Source organism: Enoplosus armatus, chromosome 6, assembly GCF_043641665.1.
Source record: "Enoplosus armatus isolate fEnoArm2 chromosome 6, fEnoArm2.hap1, whole genome shotgun sequence".
Taxonomy (NCBI): domain Eukaryota; kingdom Metazoa; phylum Chordata; class Actinopteri; order Centrarchiformes; family Enoplosidae; genus Enoplosus; species Enoplosus armatus.
The window spans coordinates 26,138,133-26,163,777 of record NC_092185.1 but is presented as its reverse complement, the minus strand read 5'-3'; the positions used below and the strand labels follow the sequence as shown (position 1 = coordinate 26,163,777).

Below are 25,645 nucleotides of genomic sequence, written 5' to 3'. Positions count from 1 at the left end.
TTGTTGGTGTTGTAGATGTTGGTGTTGTGGTTGTTGCAATTGTAGTTGTCAAAGTCACCGGTACAGGGTTTCTGAGTACATTCCTAACAGGCTCTGCAGTTGTGGATGGAATAGTACCGGTGCTGGTGATAGATCCAGTGGGAGCAGCCTGTGTGGGCGAGCCTGTGGTGGCAGCGGGAAGAAGGGCTGCGGGCTGAGTGACCGTCTCTGGCGATGGGAGCTGATGGTCTGGTGACACCGGCTGTCGACTGGGTGGCGAGGCCGTGGGCCAACGCTCTCCTCCAGGGCTCGAGGACGCTACGGCGTTGTCATTTAACCTGGGGCCGACTGAGACGGGGCCCAAAATCTTATGTGGTGGCAACGTTGCCGCTTTGGCGGAACCGGTCTCCAAGGAGTCCGTAACTGCTGCATTTTTACCGACACCACCATTATTACCTGGGGAACGGGAAAAAAAAAAATTCAATGAATGACTAAGCTCAAAAATAAAGAAACATTACTAATCATATTAGATCTGAATAACTTAACCAAAGCCGATGTAACATTGATGATGGCAGCTTTGACTTGTTCAGTTGACACTTTGTTAAACATTTCTAAAGTTGATGCAGAAGGGTGTCCCTGTTGACATTAGACAGTCTTGACTCTGTTGGGGCCTTTCAATCCAAACTTAAAACTCATCTTTTCGCCTTAGCTTGCAGCTTGTTCTTGATTACCTTATACATGTTACCATTATCCCTTCCAGCGGGTCGGTCTCGGTCTCAGTGAAATCTGTTGAGCCGAGTACTTCTAGTCCATGTTTGTGCTGCCAATGAGAATACTGTAAACTGTCTGAAAAACCTGCCACATCTCTGTAACCCTTTTGTTTGTTTGTGTCCAACAAGCACAGCTGTGTGCCTACAGGCTGCAACTCAGGCTTCTCTGTGCCGGGACCGTTGACCCATCCTGGGACCCCTCTCTCTCTCTCTCTCTCTCTCTCTCTCCTGGCTTGTTGGTGCCTCATTCCAGATGTTTTGGATCTGGATCTGTGTCGGTTTCTTTCTCCCATCTATGTGAACAGCGTGCCGGAGCTTTTGGGGTCTTGCGTGTGGAAAGGAAGTTGTGTGGCTCAGGGTGCTTATCTGTCTGGCAAAACATGAAGCTGCTCCACATCCTCCCAGATCCATTCCTCATATATATGTGTGTATATATATATATATATATATGTTACAATCTATTTATAGTTTTGTCATCATACTGTAATTGTACATTGAACTGATAATCAAGCAATGATCCCCAAGCGGAGGATACTCGCTAGACCTGTCTGGTAGAATGGTAACATCAGTTTCCGTTCGACACCATAGAGCCTCAGTCTTCGTAAAAAAAAAAATATATATAGCCTTTGTTGTATTATAGACTGTATGTAAGGATGGCTGACACGTCTCCAATTCTTCCCACTGCACAAAAATGAAGCCAAACTCTCCTGCGTACGGCCGCTGAATGACAGCTGCATCTTTGGATAGCGGGAGCATTTACATCATTTATTTACATACATGTAAAGAGACTTTTTCCAGCTGCATCACGTAGCCACAGCACATTTCTGAATGAAACCTGGCGCATAGTCACAGTCAGTGGAGCGGTTACCTTGTGTCGTGTTGAGCTGGGTTGGGGGGTCGGCCGGAACTGGGTCCTTTTTAGATACTGTGGAGGAGGAGTCAGTGAGGAGCAGCAGCAGGCAGAGGAGGTGAAGACACACCGATGGACTCAGCTGGAGCGTCGAGGGATACAGGGACATGATGGGCTGGGGAGGGAATGACACAGACACACACACATACACACTCATTCACATGCGCTACCTTAAAGCAACACACTCACATAGGCCTAGGGTGAATTTACACACGCACACACGCAACACACACACACACACTCAACAGGTACAGTCAGGTGCACACACTATCAACGTGCACACACAAGGAGTGGAGGCTCAGCTGAAATGGGAGGATGGAGACCAGGAGGAAGTGAGGGCAGCATCCACTTTCTGGACCTGCACAAGACATCAACACCAACACACACGTGTGTCAACAGCGGCCATTAGAGATATGGAAGAGACTTCCTACAGCTAGACAGCTGACGTCATGCAAATAGTGAAGTTAACTGACGTGAAACACTGTCACACACACACACACACACACACACACACACACACACACGATAGATGGTGAATTAACAGCATTATGAGTCTGTGTTTAATTTGGCCTGTGTCTGATCCACCAACCAACACTCAGTTTAGTGAGAAATTTTAGAGAGCCAACGAGTCGAGGCGACAAAATTCAAAATGTAAAGTTTGTACGGAAATACGGTTTATCTTTCTATCTATGGATTACACTGATGCCGAATTGACAAGAAGACTGTTGAAATACAGAGCACTTTATCTTGTATTTCTAGAGTGATTAATTTTTAATATGTTATATTTCTTAAAGTGAGTTTGGTTTAATATTTTCCCCTGAATTTTACTGCTGTTAGTTATTGGTTTGATTAATGGTTTAATAATGTGTGTATTCATTACTGACAGTGGCTGAGCTTATATATAAGCTGAGCTTTATAGTGAAAGCAGCTTTATTGGTCATGATCATAGACGGGTCTGCTACTACAACCATGTATATGTAGGAATCTAGTTGTATAGTCTTGTAAATAGTGACCCTGCAAAATCCCCAATCTTTGCAAAATCTTATAGTCCATGACTAAAACTCTTTAGATTGCAAGAGGAAGCCAGACTTTCGTCTTCTCAAAGTCTTCTAGTGTATGGTAGGCATTAGCTGTCTGTGTTATAGAAACAAGTAACATATAAATTTGTTTCCATGTCGACATTAAATGGGCTTCTTCCATTTGTCAAATTTGTCAAAGATGTACAATTACATTCACAGGTGATTCAGTAGGTTAAAAAAGAAAAATCAAACTTACTATAATACTTTTTATAAGCAACGTAAAAACAATAGTTGCCTTTGTATTTTTGATATTTTCCAATACAAATAGTTATAAATAGCTTGAGTAGGCTTTGTCAAGGCAGTTAGAATAAAAGTAATGTCAATATTCCTTTAGGTAAAAAAAACTAATTGTAGTGGAAGCTATAAGGAACAAAAATCTTCTGTATTATCCAGTCTAAAAGCTGTAAATGGCAAATTAGTGCAGAGAAACTGCATTCAGTATTTTTTGTATAAAAAAATATAAAAAAACACAGCTTCAAGCTGAGAGTAGTTTGGTTCGAAGTCCACCACAAGCCAAATGTGAGTATTGACTACCATCTAGTGACAGAACAATGCAAGTCTCAGATAGTGCAGCAGAGGCAGAATACCAGTCATTTTATGAAGGAAAAAAGCCTGAAATTATTTTACATAAATAGAAAGAACTCAATGTTATTTTAGTCCAACGTATGGCAGCATGGAGCTTCTTCTATAAAATAGGTATAGGAACTACAAAATGCAGTTAAACAATAGTGCTTTTACATCTCACTTTTAGATTCTGCAGTTGGAACAAAATGAAGCATTAAGGGTTGCATGGAGCGAGTAAAAGTAATAATCTTATTTGGTTTTCAATACAGAATTAGGGCATTTTTATTTTTTTAACATTAATCTTAATGGGAAAAAAAGCCTTCTGAGGTCACACCTTTGTGATTTTCTCTCCTTTTTGTAGTTATGTTCAAATAGGAAAAAAAAAAAAAGAGAAACCACCATCATTCACAACTGTGAACTGTGCAAAAATGTCCTGGAGGTTGCGGCTGCAGTCCAGAGTAAAAGGAAAATCTAATGTCTGTCATCTAATGTAAAAATATTTTGTCCCTAAAAATCAATGAATAATCATGGTAAATAATTGTCACCTCAATATTGATCAAAATAATCTGGATTATCATTTTGGCCGTAATAGTGCAGCGCGACACTGTTGCTTGTAGACTAATCTCCCTGTCACTGGCAACTTTTAAACAATTTTGTGTTATTATTGTTATTATTATTATTAATTTTCCACTGACATCAAGTTCAGCAGGTCTTTGGCCTTTTAAAATTGGTAAATGGCTGCTATATTTATACACATTTGTGTGAAAATCACCAGGGTGAAAAATGTGGAGCGAAACTGACTGAATAGAGCTTTTTCACTTTGTCAAACCCCAGCACTGCTGGATGGATGGATGGATGGATGGATGGAGCCATCATTAGTGTTATTAGTACAGGGATCGCTGCCCGGTGGAATCAAGGAGTTGGGGGGTGATGGAGGTTTATAGTCCCCACCAGGCCAAAAGATCTAATATTTGCATTTAATTAGCAAATAAGGACATTAAAACGGTCCTAGAGTCTACAGTATCTTAGGGGTGGGCGATAAAGTATAATATCGCGATATTTTGCGTGGCAATGTGTCAATCTTTTATTAGAGAAATGTTTAATATTGCAAATACAAATTAAACCTTTTGGTACTAGAGTAAGCACTCGAGCAATAAGCGGTGCCTTTCCACTGACAACATTTGTGATTTTATTTTTATTGTTTTTAGTTTGGAGGGCAAAACAACCAGAGATGCCATTTTTATATTATGAGAACGGCCTGAACCTGACGCAGCCGCGTCAATGACCGGCCCGCGTGAAAGGGCTCGCGGCACGAATTCGAAATGAAAACCGGGCCAAAACGTATCGCCAACCTCGTGTAAAACTTACTAGATCTACACATTAGTCTCCAAGTCAGACTTTTATTGTACAAGCCACGAAGAACTGAAAGTCAACCGGGGTCTCGCAATTGGACAAGGCATCAACGAGAGCTGGTTTCAACGCTTTGCATAGCGACCAGCCCTAAATGTAAACAGAGAGCACTCAAAGGTCAATTCCGATGCCTACGTGGAGAGAAGTAGAGGCAGAGAGGCAAAGCACGCCGTCAGCACTGTTGTTAAAACCAGAAAGTCTCAGAACCAAACTCCATTCAAAAATCCGGCTGTTTAACGTTGCCTCAGGCACTTCACAGAACAAGACTTTCAGGGCGTATATTCAAATACCAAAACGACGCATAACGTTATTTCAATTCACTTTCGACAACACTTTCTTGATAATCCAACCATTTCTTCAAACACGCTGAAACCCAAAGCCAAGCGAGCACTGTGTGCACCCATCGACAGAAGCTACGAGGTTTGTGTATCGTTCCGTTACACTGTGTTGTTGGGTCCGCGGTGCGCCAACATTACACGTTGAAGGGACCGAGTCATTATGGTGGGGGTAAATAAGCCTTGGAACAACTCGGACTTATAGCACACTGGCGCTAACATGGGGCCCGAGTGAAAGCTTACATTTCTGGAAGTCGTCGACGCCGCTAACGTTCGTTCAGACGGTTAACGTCAATGCCAAAGTTGCCAAACCTAGCCCGTATTTGACTCACGTTACCGCTAACACGGTAACAGGAACTAACGTGTCAATAGTTAAAAAGATAGCGCCTTGACCCGCTGAGTTAGCGGTGAGTGAAACGTGTGTAAAATGCTACAACTAGTTCACGTGCCAGTAAGAACCGGGTGGATGTGAAATAAGTTAACGTCCAATGAAAAAAAGATATCTCCCTTTAACAGAGAAGACAGTTAACATCCAATTGTAGCCTAGCTAATGCTAACATGCCATCTTCTTTAGTGCGTTATCTGGACAACGTAATCGCTAAACAATGCTAACTACAATTAAGGTTAGTTAACGTGTTTTCGGAGACTCACCAGCGATGCGTAGTGTTTGATTTATTGACCACAACAAGCACAGGCAGGTTTCCAGGCTGGCTGGACTCGACACATCCTGGATGCAGGAGGTAAGCTTCTTCTTCTTTAGCTTCATTTCTGGCTGCGTCGACTCGTCGCGGGCGCGTTGCTGCCCTCTACAGGTCACATCGAACTACAACAAGATGAGATTAAACAGCCTATTCTTGACCAATTGACTCAACATGACTCAATTAAAGAAAGAATACATTTTGTATGCCTTGTGGAGCGTCTACCCAATTCCTTTATTTAACCCGGTGGCCTCATTCAGATTAAGAGAGACTTGTCTGCAAGAAAAAAAAAACATATGCAGTATAGTATAAAAGCTTGAACAAGCAAACACAATCCAAACATGATTGTAATGTTTTGAAATCTTCAAATTGTTTCAGTTTCTTGATGTTCTTAATCTTTGTCCCTATCACATTTAACCAGACCCCTCATCAAGCTCTCCCTCTCTTGCGATAGCGCCTCATCTTCAATAAAATGACCGGATGACTGCCCACCTAGAGTCCGCTTCTGTTCGCAGTCTCTGCGAGTACGGTCTAGGCCCTGAGATCAACTCTTCTACATGAACACTGACAACATCATCTGCAGACAGTAACACTTTGTCACTCATTATGTATCGACCCCAACAAAAATGAGGTCACTTCCTGCATGAATTGTGCTGCCTCACAGTAAATCCCATTGAGATAAATCAGAAACATTGGAATATACTTAAACAGGCATTTGGTTTTGGTCATTTTTGCAGAGAGTAATTCCAAATGCACAAAATGAAACTAAAATAATTCCAGTAATGCAATACAAAACCCTTCTGTCCTCTCCTGTAATCCACCTGGGAAAGAATCTTTTTGCACGTCTGATCCTGGTAATCCCCTGCAGACATGTCCAGACATCCAGCATTCACTGTATCACAGACATCTGATCATGTGGCTGCTGGTCATAAACTTTCCACCTCCATGAGGAACATTTTTTCCTCTGTGGGGTTGAGGAATGGAGAGTAAGGTGGAAGGAAAAGTGACCCCCATCCTGGGGGGTGGGTGGGCTGTAAACCAGTCTGTAACTGGAAGAGATGGAGAAACACCACATCGTCCCGTAGAGTTCTGGACTCACCTGCCCCTGGCTTTGTACAACACTGACCTGAACATCCAGCTCGCTTTATGTTAAAGGTTATAGAGTTATATTCCGCCTGGTGTGCCAAAAAAAGCCAGGGAACATTAAATCATCAGAGAAAAAGAACAATATTTATTTATAACACATTCATTTCAAAATGCCACAGTACACAGCCAATGCAAGAAACGAAGCGTCACTGTCACACAAGCTGTGACCAGCCAGCACCTCACCCACGATCCACTAGAGGGGGCGTCATTACCTCAGAGCGACCCACAAATGACCTGGCAACAACTGCCACTACTAACTGACAACACTAGAAGGACTGTTTCCACTACTGGTGCATCTGCGACCACGTGTGGCGCTACTGCTGCTGCTATCTCTACTGCTAAACTAATTTTTTTTACTATTAAATAAAGAGCTAAAAAAATTCAATTTTGAATTCAAATTTAAGTTGTCGTGCTATTTCATCCTCTTTACCTCTTTATTTTAGTTTGTTTCCATGACTTATGCCAAGCACTATACTTCCACTAATCACTACTCCTGACTATACAGTAGCCTATATTTACCATGTTTTGTATATAGAAATATTCATCTCGCAGAGTTACTGGTAATGCAGTGGTTTTCTATGCAGCATATAGTTGCACAAAATGGAAAGACTACAAAACCAAACACATGTACAGAGTAGCCTGTATATGTTTATAGTAGGCGTTTATTTTTGTCATGCACAGAAAAAGTGACACTACAACAATAACAAACAAGAGCATTAACATAATGAGAGCAAAAGGACAAATATAATACACGTCACGTTCATATATGGTCACGAGAACACAAAGATGTAAATATGGCAGAACTATTTTTCAAAGATGATGGATGGATTTATATGATTGAATTCATCTTAATGACACATGGTTGTAATCTAACGCCAAACACTGCATCTCCTTGTATCTTTTTTTTTTTAAATAGCTGTTTATTTAGCAGGGACAATGCACAATACATATTATTGTACCAGATATAGCTGGAAGATCATTTTCATCTGTGGTCCCTGGGCGGAGGCCACCAGGCTACAGACACAATACAACGCGAGTAAGTATACTGTTTCAGTGTACAGAGTATATAAGTAAAGTACATGAAATTGTACATATTTTACCATTTCACACTAACAAGAAGTGATACAACACGTGGAATGTCACAAACGAGAACGAGATCCTTCTGGAGCTTTTTCATCGCCAATTCATTTCATTTTTTTTTTCTCCCAGTAGTGAACAGCTCCTCCATTTCCTGTGTGCAAGTGCATTGTGGAAGAATTGTGTCCGTAAACAGCAACCATTAAAAAACAAAGATTGACCCTTGCTTATTATGACATGTTGAGCTCAACAGGTGTACTGCTGTAGCTGGATGAGGTGAAGTTCATTTTGAACCATCGACTAAAGATTCTTTTCATTCCGGATGAATCTGCTGTTTTATTGTCTCCATTAATCGATTCATCGATAAACATTCTGAAAATAGTGAGTAATGCCATCACAATGACCCCCAGAGCCCAAAGTGACACCTTCACAATGCTTGTTGTGACAACAATACATTGCAATGACGGTGACGGTGAGAGGTTGTGGTGCTAGACTGTGAATTATTTTGCATGATAAACCAACATTGGCTGTAAACAGAATATATATATATATATACTGTATAATACTATATTGCAATAATGATGCGAGTTCAACGCTTGCTTACAGAGACTGTGAAGTGGTTGCAATAATGTACTATTTACAGCTCCGTGAAGCTCTCCGTCTCCTCAGCAGCTGCGCTGTGGAGCAACATGTTTTCAGTGCCTGACGGCACAGCTGCGCGAGGGGGTGACACGAGGACGCGTCCCGCGCTCATCTCTCCTGGTGTCGGATACCCGGCGGTGAGGCGGCCAATTAAATTCCGACGCCGGCCGTCTGTTAACGTAACGCCCCCCCCGTACACACAGACACACACGCACGCACGCACGCACACGCGCGCGCTCACATATATTGCGCCTGACACGTAGGGAAAAACTGAAAGTAAGGGCAGCAGTATCGGTAACGGTAGACCTGCTTGGTGTGTCGTCCCCGTCCTCCGGTCCTGTCAGACTCGCAGCACTGAACCGTCGCTATGCCTCTGCCCGCCGTTTCCCGGTTGTTCAGGAGCGCGCTGAGGACTCAGCTGGTCCCTGTGGCTAATGTGGCGTCCAAACCTGCCAAACACAATATCACTGCAGGGGTGAGTTCACGTTCACTCTACTGACCTAACACGACCCCAGCGAGCGCTCCCCTCCGCGGGCTCCGGACGGCCGTTAGCTAGCTGTATTTAAGCGTTAATAGCAATTGTTCCGCCCGCGGCGCATCTCGGCCTGATATGATGAGGCATAATCCTGCCCGCAGGCTCGACTTTCACTTAACTGCGTCAAACTTGACACTGTCTTCCTTCTCTCGTACTTAAAAAATGTTTATTATCCGTGCGGAAGGCTGAATATCCTATCCCCCCCCCGTGCACCTGCTCAGCTATGCGGCAACTTATCAAACGAAATGACTTGTAAGACTTTGATAAGTGCGTCAGTATCTCGCCATTATTCCGCCCAATTCCAACACGTACACACACACATATCTGCCAGCTCAGACATAAATAGCAAGCTATAGGTCATAGCCGAAATGTTGCACGTTACCTAAAAGAACTTAGTGTTGTTTCCACAATGTTTTGAACAGCGCAGCAGGTGTTGAATATTGCAGTGTGAGTGTAAACCGTGTAAGTTTGATATTGTGTCGTCGTTGTGTGAACACACGCGGCCCCTGTTGAGCAGGTGCCAAGAGACCGACCTTGATGTGGAACACGGTCAGACACAGTGGGCCCGACTTCAAATGCAACATATGAAGAAATGCATTGCATTCAGGCACATTGTTTTTGCTCACTGTGACACGATATTATTTACTCAGTTCCATGTAATGTTCGGTTGATACATTTAGCTCAGGTCATTAACTCTTTTTAAATCAAAAAAAGCTACAGGTTCAACTGACCTAGGCTTAAGTATGAGACGTAGGGGAGCTTTGGGGGTCAGTTTTTATTTTTTATTTGCCATAAACAAACAATTCACACGTACACTGTATCATCTAAGATGGCGATACATTTTTAGCGTACAGTATCTAATGGCATGTAAGCCAATGCCAATATACGGTACTCTGTGAAGTATTCTTGTAAACGAACCAAGTTAATGATTACGTTCAGTGTTTCCCACCAACACCCGTTGTGTGCGTGTGTCTGTCCTTGGGGGGCTCTAACAAACGTTGAATAAACTTCCTTCCCCATAAAAGCCCACGTGAGTCCTCGTGTACGAGATGCAAACGAAACATTGTGCCGAAGCGCCACCGGTGGCCAAAAGACTCTGCAGGGTACCTTTAAATCCTGCACACGATGCCACAGGTCCTGCTGACGAATCCGTTGGGCTCTGTCATTTGTTTTGTGAGAAGACTGAAGCATTGAAGCAGTAAAGCACTGGACCCATTGGAGATGAGTTTCCATTAGAAAACCAGTATGTTTGAGTTGTTGCTTGAGGAACTTTGTTGTTGTTTTTGGATTGAATCCGTACAGATTACAGAATGTAAGAGTATTTTCTTGTTGCGTTTACTCCCAAAGATAACAGCAACCTTCTGCTTTACACGACCAAACATGGACACAAGCAAAGCTGGTAACGCCATTTAGCAGCCGAAATAGGGAAAGAGAAGATGTTTTTACCATCCCCTTTTCTTTAGTTTTGGTTAGGTTTACAATCTGAAAATGCTGTTGTGGACAGATGAGACTTACACTGCAGCAATATGAGTTCAACCGCGTGTCTGTGTGTGTGTGTGTGTGTGTCCCTCTCAGGAGCATGGAATAGCTATGACAGCCCTGTTTGTGGCCATCCTGGGTCCCTCCAGCTGGGTACTGGCTCACCTGGAGGACTACAAGAAGAAGGAGTAGAAGAGGAGGGACAGCAGAGTATCATTCCAGCCTGGGTGAAGATGCAGACCAGCCCGCGCTCCCTCCACGTCTCTCACTCTGCTCAGTTTTTTTTCAGTTCTGCCTCCAAAGTTGTTTCAGCCCTTCTGGCCTGTGATGATGTGCATCAATAAATACATGTTCAGTATATAGAAAACTGGGCTCAGTGTGTGTGTTTGTGTGTGTGTGTGTTTGATTGCAGATGACAAGATTTATTTTGCTGCAACTAAAGATGCTTTCCATGATCATTGATTTTTTTTTTTTAATTGATAAATCAATTGTCAGAAAATACAGGCAAATCATCAACAGTTTTTTGTGTCTGACCAACAGTCCAAAACCCCCCAAAATACTGAGTTTACAATGATACAAAACAGAAAAGCAGCAAACCCTCGCAGCAGAATGTTTTGACATTTTCTCCTCAGAAAAGTCTGCCAGAAGTGCTGGGGATTCATTTTCTGTCAAAAAGGCATATTATTATGTTAAAAAAAAACAACTGTATCATCATCACAGTCATGTTAACCATTGCGCAAAAAAGTAACACTAAATGAAACAGTATTTTGATGGGCTTGAAGGGTTTTGCATTACGACACATTCATGAGTTCACGATCATGTTCTAACAGGACATTTATATAAGCATGTATTTATACGTATTACCACGACTATGTACATCATTGTCTCATGTGAACATGTTGACATGTTCATGAGTTTTTATATAACAACTTCATATGAGCCAATAGATAGACTGCTGTTACAGTATGTTTACCCTCCATCTGTGTACTGTATGTGCGTATACAAACAATTAAAGTTAGCATCACATCGCGTACAGCTCGTAGATGTATTTTCACAGTAGAGCATATAGGAATTAAAAGTCTATATGTATATATATATTGTGTTTCCAGCCTCTCCATTGAGTGAGTCATTGTAAACTGAATATCTTTGGACTGTTGGACAGACAAAACAAGAGAATTCGAAGACGTCCCCATGCGCATTTGTACACGATGGACTTTTAAGCCGGTCAAGCGTCATCGTCGTGGAAGTTCAGCGATGAAACACGGTGTCAGCCTTCACTTCTCTTGGGAATCCTTCTGTTCCGTCTCAGCTCTTCAGAGGAAACTCTTAGTGCCGTTCAGGAGGACTCCTTTAGGGGTTAGGTAGGATCCTTTGTGAATTCAGCCCCAGGTAGCCGCAGCCATGCATGTCGCGTTATTCTAATGTGCACTTGGCTTTCAGCGGTTCATCTGCAGGTCACGCTGCTAATCCAGGCAGTTTATACTGGCCAGACACAACACAGACTTACAGTTAAAGCCACTTTAGCCTTGTCTCCTGTCTCTCTGTCTTTTTCTTTTTTTTAGTGTTTCCTGGCATAACATATGGCCTGATAAAAAGAATACAGTACTCACTGCAAACGCTCCTCTACAAGTAAAAGTCCTGCAAAGTTTTAAACCTTACTCTTAAAAGTAGAGAGTGTGTCTGCCTCCTGGGACCCAAACTGGGAGCTGGTTCCACAGGAGAGGAGCTTGATAGCTGAAGGCTCTGGGCTCCTGTTCTGCTTTTGGAGACTCAAGGAACCACAAGCTAAACCTGCATTCTGGGAGCGCAGTGCTCTAGTGGGGTAACAGGGTACTGTGAGCTCTTTAAGATATGATGGTGCCTGACCAGCGGAGCCAGTCCAGAGCAGCTAATATCAACTTCATCAAATATGCTGAACTGCTTCAAGTGCTACAATTAGAAACAATAGGAGAAAGAGGGTTTTTTCTTTTTTCTGAACTGATGAGTTTTCAGTCTGTGACGGAAGATGTGTAGAGTTTCTGCTGTCTTGATGTCAAACTGGGGGCTCCTTCCTGTTGTGATTTGTTGAGCGGTACTGCAACATCTCCTCGGAGAACATTTGATCCACAATCCACTCCACTTCCGATTTATACACGTTTTTCAAAATACGTGCTTTTGGAAACCAGATGCAATCTAGAAAGGGAAACCTCCCAGACCATTTCATGACTTCCTATCAAACTAGGAAAGGAGGGAAAGCCACGCATTGCGAACTTTCCATGCCGCTGTTTTATTTCAAGTTCGAGAACACGCGGCCCACCGTTTGGCCCGTTGCCTTTCTTCAGCGTAAAGGAATTCACAAATCCAATTTATTTAGCACCTTTCAAGAGCAGACGTCACAAAGTCCGCCCTGATCTTACGCCCCCCACGTTTATGATGGTATTTACACAAACATACATCAGTGGAGGACATTTGCACCAACATTTAGTGTGTGTGTGTGTGTGTGTGTGTGTGTTCAAGCCCACTGTAGAACACACACACACACACACACCCACAGTCTTATGTACTGATTAACCAGCAGCCAACAGTCTACCTTTGTGCTGCTGCTGATAATAGAAAAACCTGACCTGTATCAGCAGTAAATGAAAGGTGCTCTAGCTATGTGACTCACAACACTGTACATACAGCATTAAGACATGACAGTTTAAGTTCAAGTATCTGTATTAGCCCCTGAGGGGCAATTCGTAGTACAGCCAGCAGGTACCACATGACCATCAGACAAACAATGAACAATAAATATAAAAATCACATTGACTCATTTGAAAGGCCAACGGCAGTCTTTTGGTCCTGCATCTTGGCAAATTGTATATTTAACCGGCCACCTATTTAAAGCTACAGTAGGCAATATTACTGAAATATAATTTTAGTGGAAATAATGAATTTTGATTTCGTGACAATCCAGAAGGCGGAGAAGAAAGTAGAGAGTCGATGTGATTGGCCAGCCACGTGCTAGCTAACCCTGATTGGTTGCTTGATTCAGACCTGGTCCAGTTTTTTTTTTTTTTTTTTTAAATGGGGGTCCCATAGGACTTTGTGAGACCATCTTGGCCAGACCTCGGACCCTCCTGGGTTCAATTCCCAGCAGTGCCTTGATGCATGAAGTCTGTCATGTGCAGGAGTTCTTGGATACACGTCTGAAGTTTATCATACCGAAAGGTGCTGATGTGTTCGCAGTAGGTAGTGACTTTATGATCCCGACCAATACACCACACAAGAGTTCCAGATGTTTGGTTTGTCATGTAAGAGCAGCCAGTCTGGTGAGGCATTTATGTATCACGAGGAAGATAGTAAATACCAACAACCTACTGCTTTATCCTACATCACCGGGCTTCCTAAAGGCTTTCTGGCAGAAGTCTTTCTAGAAGAAGGCCCTCTCCCAATACCGCACAGCACCGAACGGTCCGGAACAGTCCCGCAGTCCTCCGCGGTCCCTTCGCGTGCGGTTTAAAGGGACGCCGACCCCTGGTCAACATACGGAAGTCATTCCCATTTACTGTGAAAGTGAGGTTTCACCTGCTAATAGTAACAATAGCAACAATAATCTAATTTTGAGAGTCAGTCATTTAAAGCAAGCGGCCTGTTCCAGACGACCTGAGGGGTCTAGCTGGGTCACGGCTCAACGGTATTGGGGTGCCAGACCAAGTAGGGTCACACTGTCACTGGGACACTTCTCTCCCCGACATTGTTTTGCCCTGCTGCGCCCTCAGGTGGTGGAGGGCCGCTACGACACCGTGAAGGGGTCCGGCCTCTCCAAACAGGAGCCGTGATCGATTGACTGATTGAAATGTCGTTGAGACAAGGAAAGGCTTGGGCAGGATTTCCCACGGTCAGGTTAATCAGCCTTTAATTCACCTCCACCTCCACCTGCAGACAACTGAATTTCCAAACCTCCACCTACAGCTACCAGCCAGCCATGGTCCCAGCCTTCACCTGCCACCGCTGCAGACTTTAAACTGGTGACAACCAGATGCAGCTCCAACAACTACAGTCTTTGGCACCCCACCTCATGCAAGCTGCAGCCTAAACCTCCACCTCTAGCCGCGGTCTCCACCTCTAGATTCTGGCAGACAGATACAACCCAAACCTCCACCCGAAGCCTTTTCTAGGTAGCTTTGGATCTTTCCCTCGTTACGTCCTGCTCCTCCCAACTACACCATAATATTCTGCCAGATACCTACACCTCTTAACTCCACCTACAGATTCTGGTAGAAAGCTGCATTCCAAATCTCCACCTACAGCCTGTGCTAAACACCTGTAGATTCTGGCAGAGAGCTGAAGCCTTCCACACATCTGCAGCCAGGACCTCCACCTAACGCCTCCTTCAGCTCCTTGCCCGCAGCATTCACTAGTAACCTCCAGCTGCAGCCTCCACTTCCACTTTCTAGTGCACAGCTGCAGCCTTCAGCTCCTGCCAAATATATTATGCCCCAGCCTCCACATGCACCTGCAGCTCCTACCAGCCAGCCATGGTCCCAGCCTTCACCTGCCACCTCCGGTAGCCAGCTGCGTCCTCAACCGCCGCCTTCAGCCTCTGCCAACCCAGTTCCATCCCCAGATTTTACTTGCAGAATCAAAACGCCTGCAGCTCCACCCTCTCCAGGGATCAATAAAGTATTTCTGATTTTGATTCAACTTGGCATCATCATTCCATTTCTGTAAGTAATAAAACTGTGCTAAGAATGTAAATTTCTTTGATTCAGTATCGTGTACTGGATCCCACCTGATGTAAACAGACATCCTACTTTACAAATAACACAAATATGCATCGCTACCTAACCACGTGTTATGCCGATTACACTTTTTGTAAAGGGATCTTACATTTTTAGTCGGGGTTACTAAGATAGATGCGGTTTATTCAACACATCCTCATTACTTACCTCCAGAGTCCTCCTTGGAGAAGCTCTGAACTGCTTCTTACAACAGGTCACTTCATGCTTCTTTACTCCTTATACTTTTTAACAGCTGATTCAAATAGAATCTTTTAAAAGAAAATTAAGCTTTCTTACAGGCATCAACCATACACAGTTATTCCTCTAATGCTGGCAGAACTCTTACCATTATCATCCATTTACATTTCTAAACAACAGGACGGTTTAAATGCTGTTACTGTAGTTGCAGCTCCCACTGGTCACCACTAGAGGCGGACAAAGGACATGGACGCAACACCACAACGATATAGTTGAAACATTTTTTTAATTCCATGAAAATATCAACCATTGGCACTTAATTTACTCTAATAAAATCAACTTTTAAAACCTTTTGAAACCGGTATAAAGTGAAAAAAAAAAAGGAGTCCAGGAATGTGGACCAAACCATGTGGAAAGAAATGGTTCTATTACAGCAGATATCCAGCATTTACCTTGAAATTCTATCATTTTATTCCGACATTTACTTTGCCTGGCACTTCTTACAGCGTGGTAGTCCATCCAGGAGAACGTGCACCGAGACGTCCGGCAGGTCTGCAATGAAAGTCAGACGGCTTGCTCCAGTTTGCTGTGCACATCTTTTCTTATTACTCCCAGGAGTAACAATTTCAAAACGAATTGTTCTGGACAACTGGCATGTATGGAAGCTCACTTCTGCCAAGAAAAATTAAAAAAAAAACGAATGACTAAACAAAAAAAAATGGTGAATCAAAGTTATGCGATTTGCTATGCCAGTCATGAGATAGTTGTTAGGATCTCGCCAACATTTATTAGGTCCACCTAAGTAAAACTGCACAGTCCTGCGATGATGTAAATGAGATGGACAAAATATTAGAAGTACCTCCCGGTATAATGCAATACAATAGAGCGCTGCAGGAATGAGTCCTAAACCCAGAAATGAGTCAGCATCTTTTTACACTTCCAGGTTCCCTCGTCTGGAAGTCAGTGGGTTTTTTGGTTAGATACCTGAAATAAGGTCTGTGGTTACACACAAGCTTAAGAGATTCACACATTTTGTCCTACGACATTAAATATGTCAGCAGATACCCCCCCCACTCCTGAATTTTGAAGCTTTTTAAGTCTTAAAAAAGGCTAAATGAGACTACAGAGGTTGTCGCGGACATTAAACGTCTTCATGCCGAACACGGAAAGTCATCTACTCACTAGTCCGCCTTTACAGCCTCGTTGTGTTTATACTCTATATCCATCTGTCCATATATCTATAGTCTCTTAAACGTGAAGCTCAGTGGTGGTGACGAACATTAGCTTTTTTACTTCTGGCGATTCCATTTAAGTTTCTAAAATCATAAAAGTGGTGTTCATTAGTGAAGATTATCTCGCTGAACAAAAAACGTGCGAGTGTCATAAACTTTTGTTTTGCCACAGAGCCTTTATTTTCTGCAATAATCCAAAACCCCACGGAACAATCCCATTGGCTTTTTGTGGAGGGAACCAGGGGTGATGCTAACTTCCGGGTTAGCCTCCAAAAGTACGTCATCATTGCAACGCTCTATTGAACAGCGCCACAAACTCCATCCTCACAATGATCATGCAGTGGAACTCCACTCCTCTCTACGACATTTAACAAAATCTGAACATTATAACCTTCATGAAGGGAGGGTGTATTGCAGGACTGTTGAGTTACTTTGACTTAGCATTATTGGCATTCCTACATTTTCATTTTCTTCTCCTAGTGTATATAGGCCGGGCATACCTACCATCTAGAGGGGAGTTTAGCGTGGCTACTTTTACTCGTGTTACTTAATCGTCTTCAGTGTTCTGACTTAACATTTCTGTGAATCCACATGTTCATGCCCGTTTTATCCTCCTGCTCCAAGAACATTTGCACATGGACTTTAACCCCCTCTAGGAGTCTAACGTGAAAGGCAGAGGCGGAACTTGCATGCATGAACATTTACTGCCGTCTCCAACGGTTCACATTCCATACCGCTGACCTTTAGTCTCAACACAAGAAGCTCTGAAACCACACTCGCAAAAACCTTCTTGCTGGCGGTTTTTCAAAATCAGTAATCAAGTGCGTGCCTACAGCTCCCGATAACCAAACAGACCACCTGCTGATGAGGACGCCAATTAAGTTTCAAATAGGGCGACAGGTTATGTTTGTGCTGCTGTAACAGAACCAGAGAGCACGTACACACTCCAAGAGCTAAATTACACAACCATAAAAAAATAAACATTCTCCAAAATGTACAGCATAAAAGCAAGGCCAAGGGGTCGGCAAGACTTCCAGTTTCAAAGAAGGCTCGGTTGTTTCTGCATCAGCCAGACCGTTCAATGAGGTGGCTTTTGATTTTTCCCGTGCATCACCAGGTCTTTGGAGGGGAACAAAAATGTATACTTTCATCTACCTCCCTTCAAATGACTGCACTTGCCAACTATATGTACAGTGCAAAGCCACACACACACACACACACACAGAGCTTTTTTTGAAGTGGAAAAGAAAAAGAAATGACAAAGTTTGAAGAAGTTAGTGGTTTGGTTCTTGCGGCTCCAAAAGCTTCAGACCATTAAAAATGGGTCTGCAAGAGGAAAAGATCCTCTCCTGTTGGTCTTTCAAGTCAATTTTGGGCGCTGTCCAGAAACAATTCCCGTCCCATTCTTGGTCCCATGGGTGCTGAACGTCTGCAGTCTTTACTTTTGAGTGTGTGGTCATCAAAGTCAACTCAACTGTTCTCTGATCGTGGCCTTTCATAGTCTTCATAGACTTCATTCCCAGAACTAAAACTTAAGCCAAAAAAAAAAAAGGAGAAAAAAAAAGAAGAAATTCTACATTCTAGCGTCACTTTGATTTGTTGCATATTTACACGCACTTTCAGATGTGACAGAACTGAAGTAGTGAAGTACGAGGAGTGCATGTGGATGAATTCAAGCCACCTTTGGTCCGGAGGGTTAAAGAAATTCTTTGAGGGGATTGTGAGGAAAATCTGCCGTTTACTACTGCACGAGTTTAAAAGGGCTCCCAGTCCTTGTTCAAAGTCTGTGTGTACTGTGTGTCGAACTATGCTTGACTGTTAACGTCAACACTGGCCCACTAGCTCCCAGGTAAACTGCTTGCATGTCACGTGCACCAGAAATAAACTAAACCTTGAGAGAAGACGAAGTTTTGGATCTGCTCCACAGATTCTGCCTGGATTTCTGCCACGTGTCTCGTTTCTGTTACATTCATAGTCAAGACCAGAATCTTAACCCGAGTGAAGCTGGAAACTGCCCCCCCCCCCCCGGGGGGGCCCCAGACCCTCAATGACTGCGTGTGGTTAATTGATTACTAACACGTTTGTTTGGTAACGTGCACCATTATGGGCCTTAAGGTGGCTCCTGAATCGAACCTCATTTTAAAGCCCCGTCTTGCAGTGGGACCCCGCATGCACCTTTAATATGCCACTTTACATTATGCTGACAGAGGGCATATTAAAATTCTAAAACGAATATGGGAAACCTGGGGGGGGGGGTTAATCTAGCTTTGTTTCTAATCAAAAGAAAAGACATTTTCTTTGGCTGGCCAAAATCATTTGATGTTTGTGTCAAGATGTTGATTAGTGGAAAACAGATTCAAATACAGCTTTTCGTCGAGACAATGATATAAAAATAATTAAATATCAAATAAAAACCAATGTAAAAATCACTGTGAAAAGTGACTCCAACAATAAATACATGTGTGGTAGTGCTGTCAGGAGCTAGTTTTAAACATACACTGTATCTAAAGATGGACGACATGACAGCTCCCTGAAAGTGAAGCCAAAACACGGCTCGGTCGCCCCCTGGTGGCTGGCTGCAGTATAGCTCATAAACCCCACCCCCTCCATGTTAGCGGATGGGACATGGGCCAAACTACAAAAAAATAAATAAATCAAAAAGGTACACGTCCTATCCATCTTTCCAATTCCAAATGACATCACCAGTGCGAGATGGCAGCGGCCATATATTCGGGATATTTTGGCTTCATTTTTGTACAGTGGGAGGAAGTGGAGGTGCGTCGGCCATCTTTATACGCAGTCTATGGTTTTAAATCATTGCTAAGTAGTTGCTAATACACAAACAGCAAACGGCATCACTTGCAAGCTCCAATGTTTTTTTGTTTGTTTTTTAGTTTTTCTTACAAATTTAAAATTACATGTAGAGTTTACTTATGTCTGTATATGCAAATTGCACGTATGATACTACTTGAAAAGCACCCGTCAGCTACCAAAAAGCAAATAAAAGCAGCCACTGAAGACTGGAGGAGTTTGATGAGCCCAGGGAGTGCACTTCTGTTCAAACATCATGTACACGTTTAGTGCAGACAAAAAAACAACAACAAAAAAACCCAGCAAATTATATTTGGTCAGAACGATATTGAAAAGCTACAAAGACCGGAAAAATAATTTAGAATATATACAAATCAGTTCAGAAAAGATCAAAAGCTCTTCTCATTTTTGGGTTCGTTTAGTAATCTGACCATCTATTCTCTCGGAACGAATAAACCCACCATGAAAATAAGCAGAGAAACTGTGAAGACATTCTCTCGGCTGAGATCAGGACTAAACTAAATCTCCTCACCACTTGTATGCTTGTCTAAAAACAAATTAGCTGACAAAAGCTAGAAGGGAACACATTGTGGGTGCTTCTAACTAATGGTGGAATTCACAATAAAACACACAGGCCGTCAGACCTGAATTATTCTGAACAAAGAAAATTATATTAAAAAAAAAAGGAAGAACAAAAGCAGCAGCAAGAGACAAGAGTGTTAAAGAAAGACAGCCCTGAAGATAAACACCACTTTGGAAGTTAGAAAATAGAAATTAAGGCCTCAAGGGGAAAAAAGCCAGAATCTTGCATATAACCATCAAACTTCCTGTCTCAACAGTGCGTCAGCCTGCCATGGAGTCAGACTGTTGTCAGACTCGTAGTGAAACACACACACACACACACACACACAAACACACTCACTCACACAGCCCCTGAGAAAGGTTAGTGTCATCCTCACTGCTGACCTGTAACCCCTGGCAACAGGGAAGAACAGCATCCTGCTGCCTTCACATCATACAGGAAAACTGTGATTTTAATGATTATTTAAGGTTTTCTCTTTACTTTGGAGTAAACTGCGGACGCACTGCCAGGGTACTTTTCAAATAAACAGCTTATAGTGTATGTAGTGTGTGTGGTTGCTCTATGAATGCAGGCATTGTGCTGTCCTACAGTGGACATCATACAGATGGCTCAACAGCAAGTCAGAAGGCTTAGCGCTGCATAACACACACACACACACACACACACACACACACACACTGCTGAATAAAAATCCGCTCTGGTCCTGATCCATCAGTAGGAAATGACATCATGTCCCGGGCCTGATTGGGTTTACATGTGTCCCAGGATTTGCCAAGGGATCTATAGTCTTGTACCACGAAAAAAAAAAGAAGAAAAAAAAAAAAGACTCAGGTCCCATCGAGAGAAGGTGCCACTGGTGTCGGACTCACCCGGGCAGCATCGGGGCCAGCCAGGCGGGCCCCGGCGCTGCTAAAGGGTGGCAAGTACCCTGAGGAAAGAGATGATGAGGACACAGAACGACTGTCCGACGCCGAAAACGAGAGCCTCCAGAGAGATCATTCTCTTCCCAGCGGCCTTGTACACGCCTGCTATGGCTGCACCTTAAAAAAACAAACATAACAACACATAAGATAAACACCACTTTGGAAGTTAGAAAATAGGAATTACGGCCTCAAGGGAAAAAAAAAAAAACACCCTGTCTGTCAAATTATGATTAAACCTTTTTTTTTTTTTTTTCTCTCCTCATTTGAGATGATAACCTGAGTGGGGTTTTTCTTTTTGCGTGTGTGCACTTTCCCCACAGTGCGTCTCTGGATCTACTTGTGGGATGTTTGCCATCTCACACCATCTTTTTCAAATCACTTTTTCACAGTTACACTAATATATAATTTTAGTGAGGGAAGAAACTCCACAAATATAAGCATTGGATCGGCCTTGGGGACTCTGATTGAGATTGGGGACAAGAAAACTTGATCGGCACACAATTCCAAGCAGAGGTACACGTGTGTGTGTGACTTACTGGTGAGGACTCCCCCGCAAACCGGTCCCACGATGCCCATGAGGAGGATGGCGATGGGCATGAACCGGGCCATCTTGTGCTGGCGCAGCGTGGCGAGGGAGAGCAGAGCGGCAGGCAGGTGGAAGACCAGAGAGGAGACCGCTGCCCACAGAAACACCCCGTACCACATCTCTAGACAAACACACAACTGCGCACATCACTTCATGCCAATCACAGTGCAACTAATGGTTTGATGACTATGGAAGTGGTTAACGGTTAAATGCGGTGCTACACGAACAAGGTTGAATTCAAAGTGCCACCTGTCTTGCAGAACTATACACTTCAATAAAGTGAACTTGGCTGCTCAACCCTGGACAAGGCCAACATAGACTGGACAGTGCAGATCTCATAATGCAATACAACAGCGAGGCTGCTGTATTTCCAAGTGTTCATGCTTTTGTGTCCACACTGTATCTTATATAACCCAAACACTGGAAAGTTATGTTAGTCTCTTCCACTGACACGACTACTACGCGTTTCTGAACTAGCTCGAATATTGAATTAAATATAACAGCTTTTCTTTTTTTAAACTACGTTTGAGGTCGTTAATTCAATTTACGTGCTCTCTACTCGGAAATAATACCACACATCTGTTGACCATCGCTGGGGACACGTCCGACAATTACAAAACAACCGTTGAGATGAAGCAGGAAGTTAGCTAGCTAACTAGCTTCACTAATGCCTTCACTAATACCTAAACAATGCTAACGCGTACCAACTAGCGTCCAACAACTAACCTATAGTGATACATTTGAACGTTCCCCACGTTCGTTTAAATTGAAACAATAGACTCGACTGTGATATTCACCCCCTATTACAGCATTTCAGCCAAGTATTTCAGCGTTGACACACAGCCCGTGTGGCTAACAAGCTAACGCCGCCAAACATTACCTGAGAAGTCGCTGAGAGATGTGTCGTTGCCTCGGTGCGTGCCATTTTTCCTCGGCACTAAATTCAAACCGAGTATTTGCTGGACAAAGCCTATCTCGCTGTATCTATCCTGCATGTCTCACGCCGATACTCGACACTGCATGGATGAAAGATGGCCAACGGACGTGTAAAACCATGAGAGTCGGTGAGGGATTTGCCCAGACTCGATCTTGACGCAAGGCTAGCTAACATCAGGCTAGCTCGGCTAGCTGTCAACACAACGTGTTTCGACGTCGAAATAGTCCGATTTTCGCCTCGAGCTAGGTCTGTCAGGCGGCGGCGCTTCCCGCTGTCGACCATCAAGACCTCAGTGAGAAATCAAACTGCGGTCATAAAACTGCCGAATAAACGCTCTATAGGCTATGGGGAGTGCATTTTAATGCTAGGGGTCTCGCAAGAATCTCCCCTCAATGAAGAAATATGGCAGAGCTGGATCTCTATCCCGCTAGGCAGTAGTCTGCCTGAGAAGCTAAATCCAGGGAGTACTTGCCCCGACGTATTAATACAGGTGCATTTGGGGTCGTGCACACAGAGTGGGACAAACGAGCGCAGGAAAGGTCATAACCACAGTACAAATCTCCCTTCTTAGTTTTAATGTTTGTTTCACTCACTCATGACCATGATGATGTTTTTAGAGAAAGGGATTCAAATGTTAACACAAGTTGTATCTTTCTCAGTTTTAGGTAATTTAAAAAATTTGTGGTAAAAACACAGAAATTGTAATAATAATAATAATTGTAATAAGGAAGTGGCAAATGATTACCCTAGGGTTTTAATTTAGTTAATTTCACCCAGACCTTTGGAACATTTCATTTCTTGAGCTTATTGAGTTTGAAAGGCGCAATTACATGAGAATATATATATATATAATATATATATATTAGAGGGAATCGTTGGAAACGGGCAAATAAAATGCACTTTGTTTCTGTCAGTTGTTGCTTTCATAAGGTTTTGTAAGAAACGTACTACAAATACATCTTTATATTAGGCTGATTTTTTTTTTTTTTTAAAAAGGGATACCACATGTGCCGTAGATTTGAAATCCCATTCATGTTTCCCATTCATTTCAATAAGATATGAAAAAAATGCATCACAGTGAATGTCATGTCTGCTTTTGTTCTTGATCCATAGGGAAATGTTAAGGTATAAAACAATTATATAATAACGAATAATAAATAGCAACGTAGTATTATGTATGAATGATAAATAGTAATAGACATGTCAAATGATTTTTTTTTTCAGCTTGATTTATGCTTTGCTAAGTTTTGTTTGGACTCAACATGCACTTTCCATTATCTTTGTTCAAAATGGAAAAATAAATAAATAAATAAAAAAATCACTGACCTTGTCTAGGTTCTCCGCAGCAGTGCGGATGTCAGCGCTCTTGAACTATGGCCGCCGTCAAAATCCAGAAGTTCTTTAAAACTTCCATTAACCTTTACACGTGGTTTTCAATGCAGGAAAGCCTCAGAAAGCTGAAGGGAGATGTAACTGCAATCTAATGCAGTGTCACATTAAATGGAAATTCAGATTCTGGTGACTTTTTTATTTTATTTTTTTTTTTAAAGAATTTGCAGGCCTTAAATGTGGGTAATTGTATGGAGATTGTTTGATTTGCACTATCTGGAAATGAGCTTTCAAAGTCCTGTGATAGTATTAAAGATACAATCTCTGAACAAATCTCTTTGTGCAACAGGCCTAATAAAAAAAAAAAAACCTTAAGTCAGACAGACAAGCCCAATAAACCATCTGCAAAGACCACTTAGCTTCAGAAATTAAGATGAAATTTAATCAATTAATAATCTGACAAAACAAAGTGGAGTTAAGTTGTACCATCATTCTTCCCTTTCCAATGCTGGTACATTTGAACCGAATCCCAACCAGTGAATCATGTGCTGTTGCCCAGATGAAAATAAAACGGTCACATTTGGGTGAGAGGAAAGGAAGGGGTTCCCCTCTGGAAAGAACAGCAAAAAGGAAGGCTGCAGAAGAGAGTCATTCCTAGCAACATGTATATCATTTAAACCCCTGCTACCAAAAGTTAACCTAACGTGGACGGACATTTCTGCAACAAGATCGGCTGCCGATCAAGATTAGCTGATATTTATTTGTGTGTTTTTTCCCCCCTCAGTAGACTAGCAATTGGCCCATTGCAACAGTTGGTCCTTTATTTATAAAATGTTAAGAAAAGAAAGTTAAGCAGCTGGCAGCTCAAGAGCCAGGCACGTTTTAAAAGTTTTGAAATTTCCAAGTCAAACCAACGCCTCATGAAGGCAGATTTTCAAGCAGAGGAAAAGTAAAGTAAAAAAATAAAAAAAAATAAAAAATGGTGGACCAAAGGTGCGTTTAGACTGACAATGGCACCAAACTGGACTTCCTGGATTAAACACCACTGCAAAAAGCAAGGGTCTGGTTTTTACACTGTTTTTAACTGGCCAACATAGTGTGTTGTTGGATGCGTTGCAACATCATTGCCTGTATTTTCCTCTGTACTCTGTCGTCAGTCTGAACACAGTCCGACAATTAAAAACCTCTGTTTGGAAGTTGGTAAGCAGCAGATAATAACGACTGTCCCAATTTTGACAATTTGAACTAGTTCCTATCATAAAGTGAGCTGAATCACAGCTGGCTCCAAGAGGCTGATCTAGTCTTGCAGGGGGGTAAACTCATGTACATCTTAAAATGTCATTTCATGTTCCTGCGTGTAGTTTCTTCAACAGCCCCTCTCGCTCCATTGCGACGGCCTAAAATCACAGTTCTGCACACTGCAACTGACTTCTAAATGTGAGTGTGACCTACAGGAAGACCCCCAAGTTAAGAGGGAAAAAAAAAAAAAAAAAAAAAAAAAAAAAAGGAGTTTTGGGCCAAAGAAGAGGACTGTGGTTCTGAGGAAGTTTTGTTGGTACTAAACACAAGCTCAGAATGCATTCACACCTCCCAGGTTTAGGCTCTGGTGACGACACGCCGCATCTCTCTCCTGTTTAACCTTCTAGCTGCGAGGTAGGAACCCGAGTTAACCACGAA

General features: G+C 42.7%; 1 protein-coding gene and 1 long non-coding RNA gene across 3 annotated transcripts; one reads left to right on the top strand and one right to left on the bottom strand.

Moving 5' to 3' along the window:
• Positions 1 to 8,852: 8,852 nt before the first annotated feature.
• Positions 8,853 to 10,991, top strand: LOC139286819 (uncharacterized). The gene is made up of 2 exons (XR_011597389.1): positions 8,853 to 9,085; positions 10,721 to 10,991. It is a non-coding gene; the product is annotated as an uncharacterized lncRNA (long non-coding RNA).
• Positions 10,992 to 20,932: 9,941 nt separating this feature from the next.
• On the bottom strand, positions 20,933 to 22,697 carry tmem170a (transmembrane protein 170A). 2 transcript variants are annotated; one of them, XM_070908089.1, is made up of 3 exons: positions 22,583 to 22,697; positions 21,653 to 21,823; positions 20,933 to 21,233 (listed from the first exon to the last, which is right to left on the bottom strand). In XM_070908089.1, exons 1-3 carry the CDS (start codon positions 22,695 to 22,697, stop codon positions 21,103 to 21,105), a joined length of 417 nt encoding a protein of 138 aa, XP_070764190.1. In that variant the 3' UTR covers positions 20,933 to 21,102. The 2 variants fall into 2 exon arrangements, with proteins under 2 accessions (XP_070764190.1, XP_070764191.1); XM_070908090.1 differs by lacking the exon at positions 22,583 to 22,697 and having other exon boundaries at positions 20,933 to 21,235; positions 21,724 to 21,821.
• Positions 22,698 to 25,645: the final 2,948 nt, after the last annotated feature.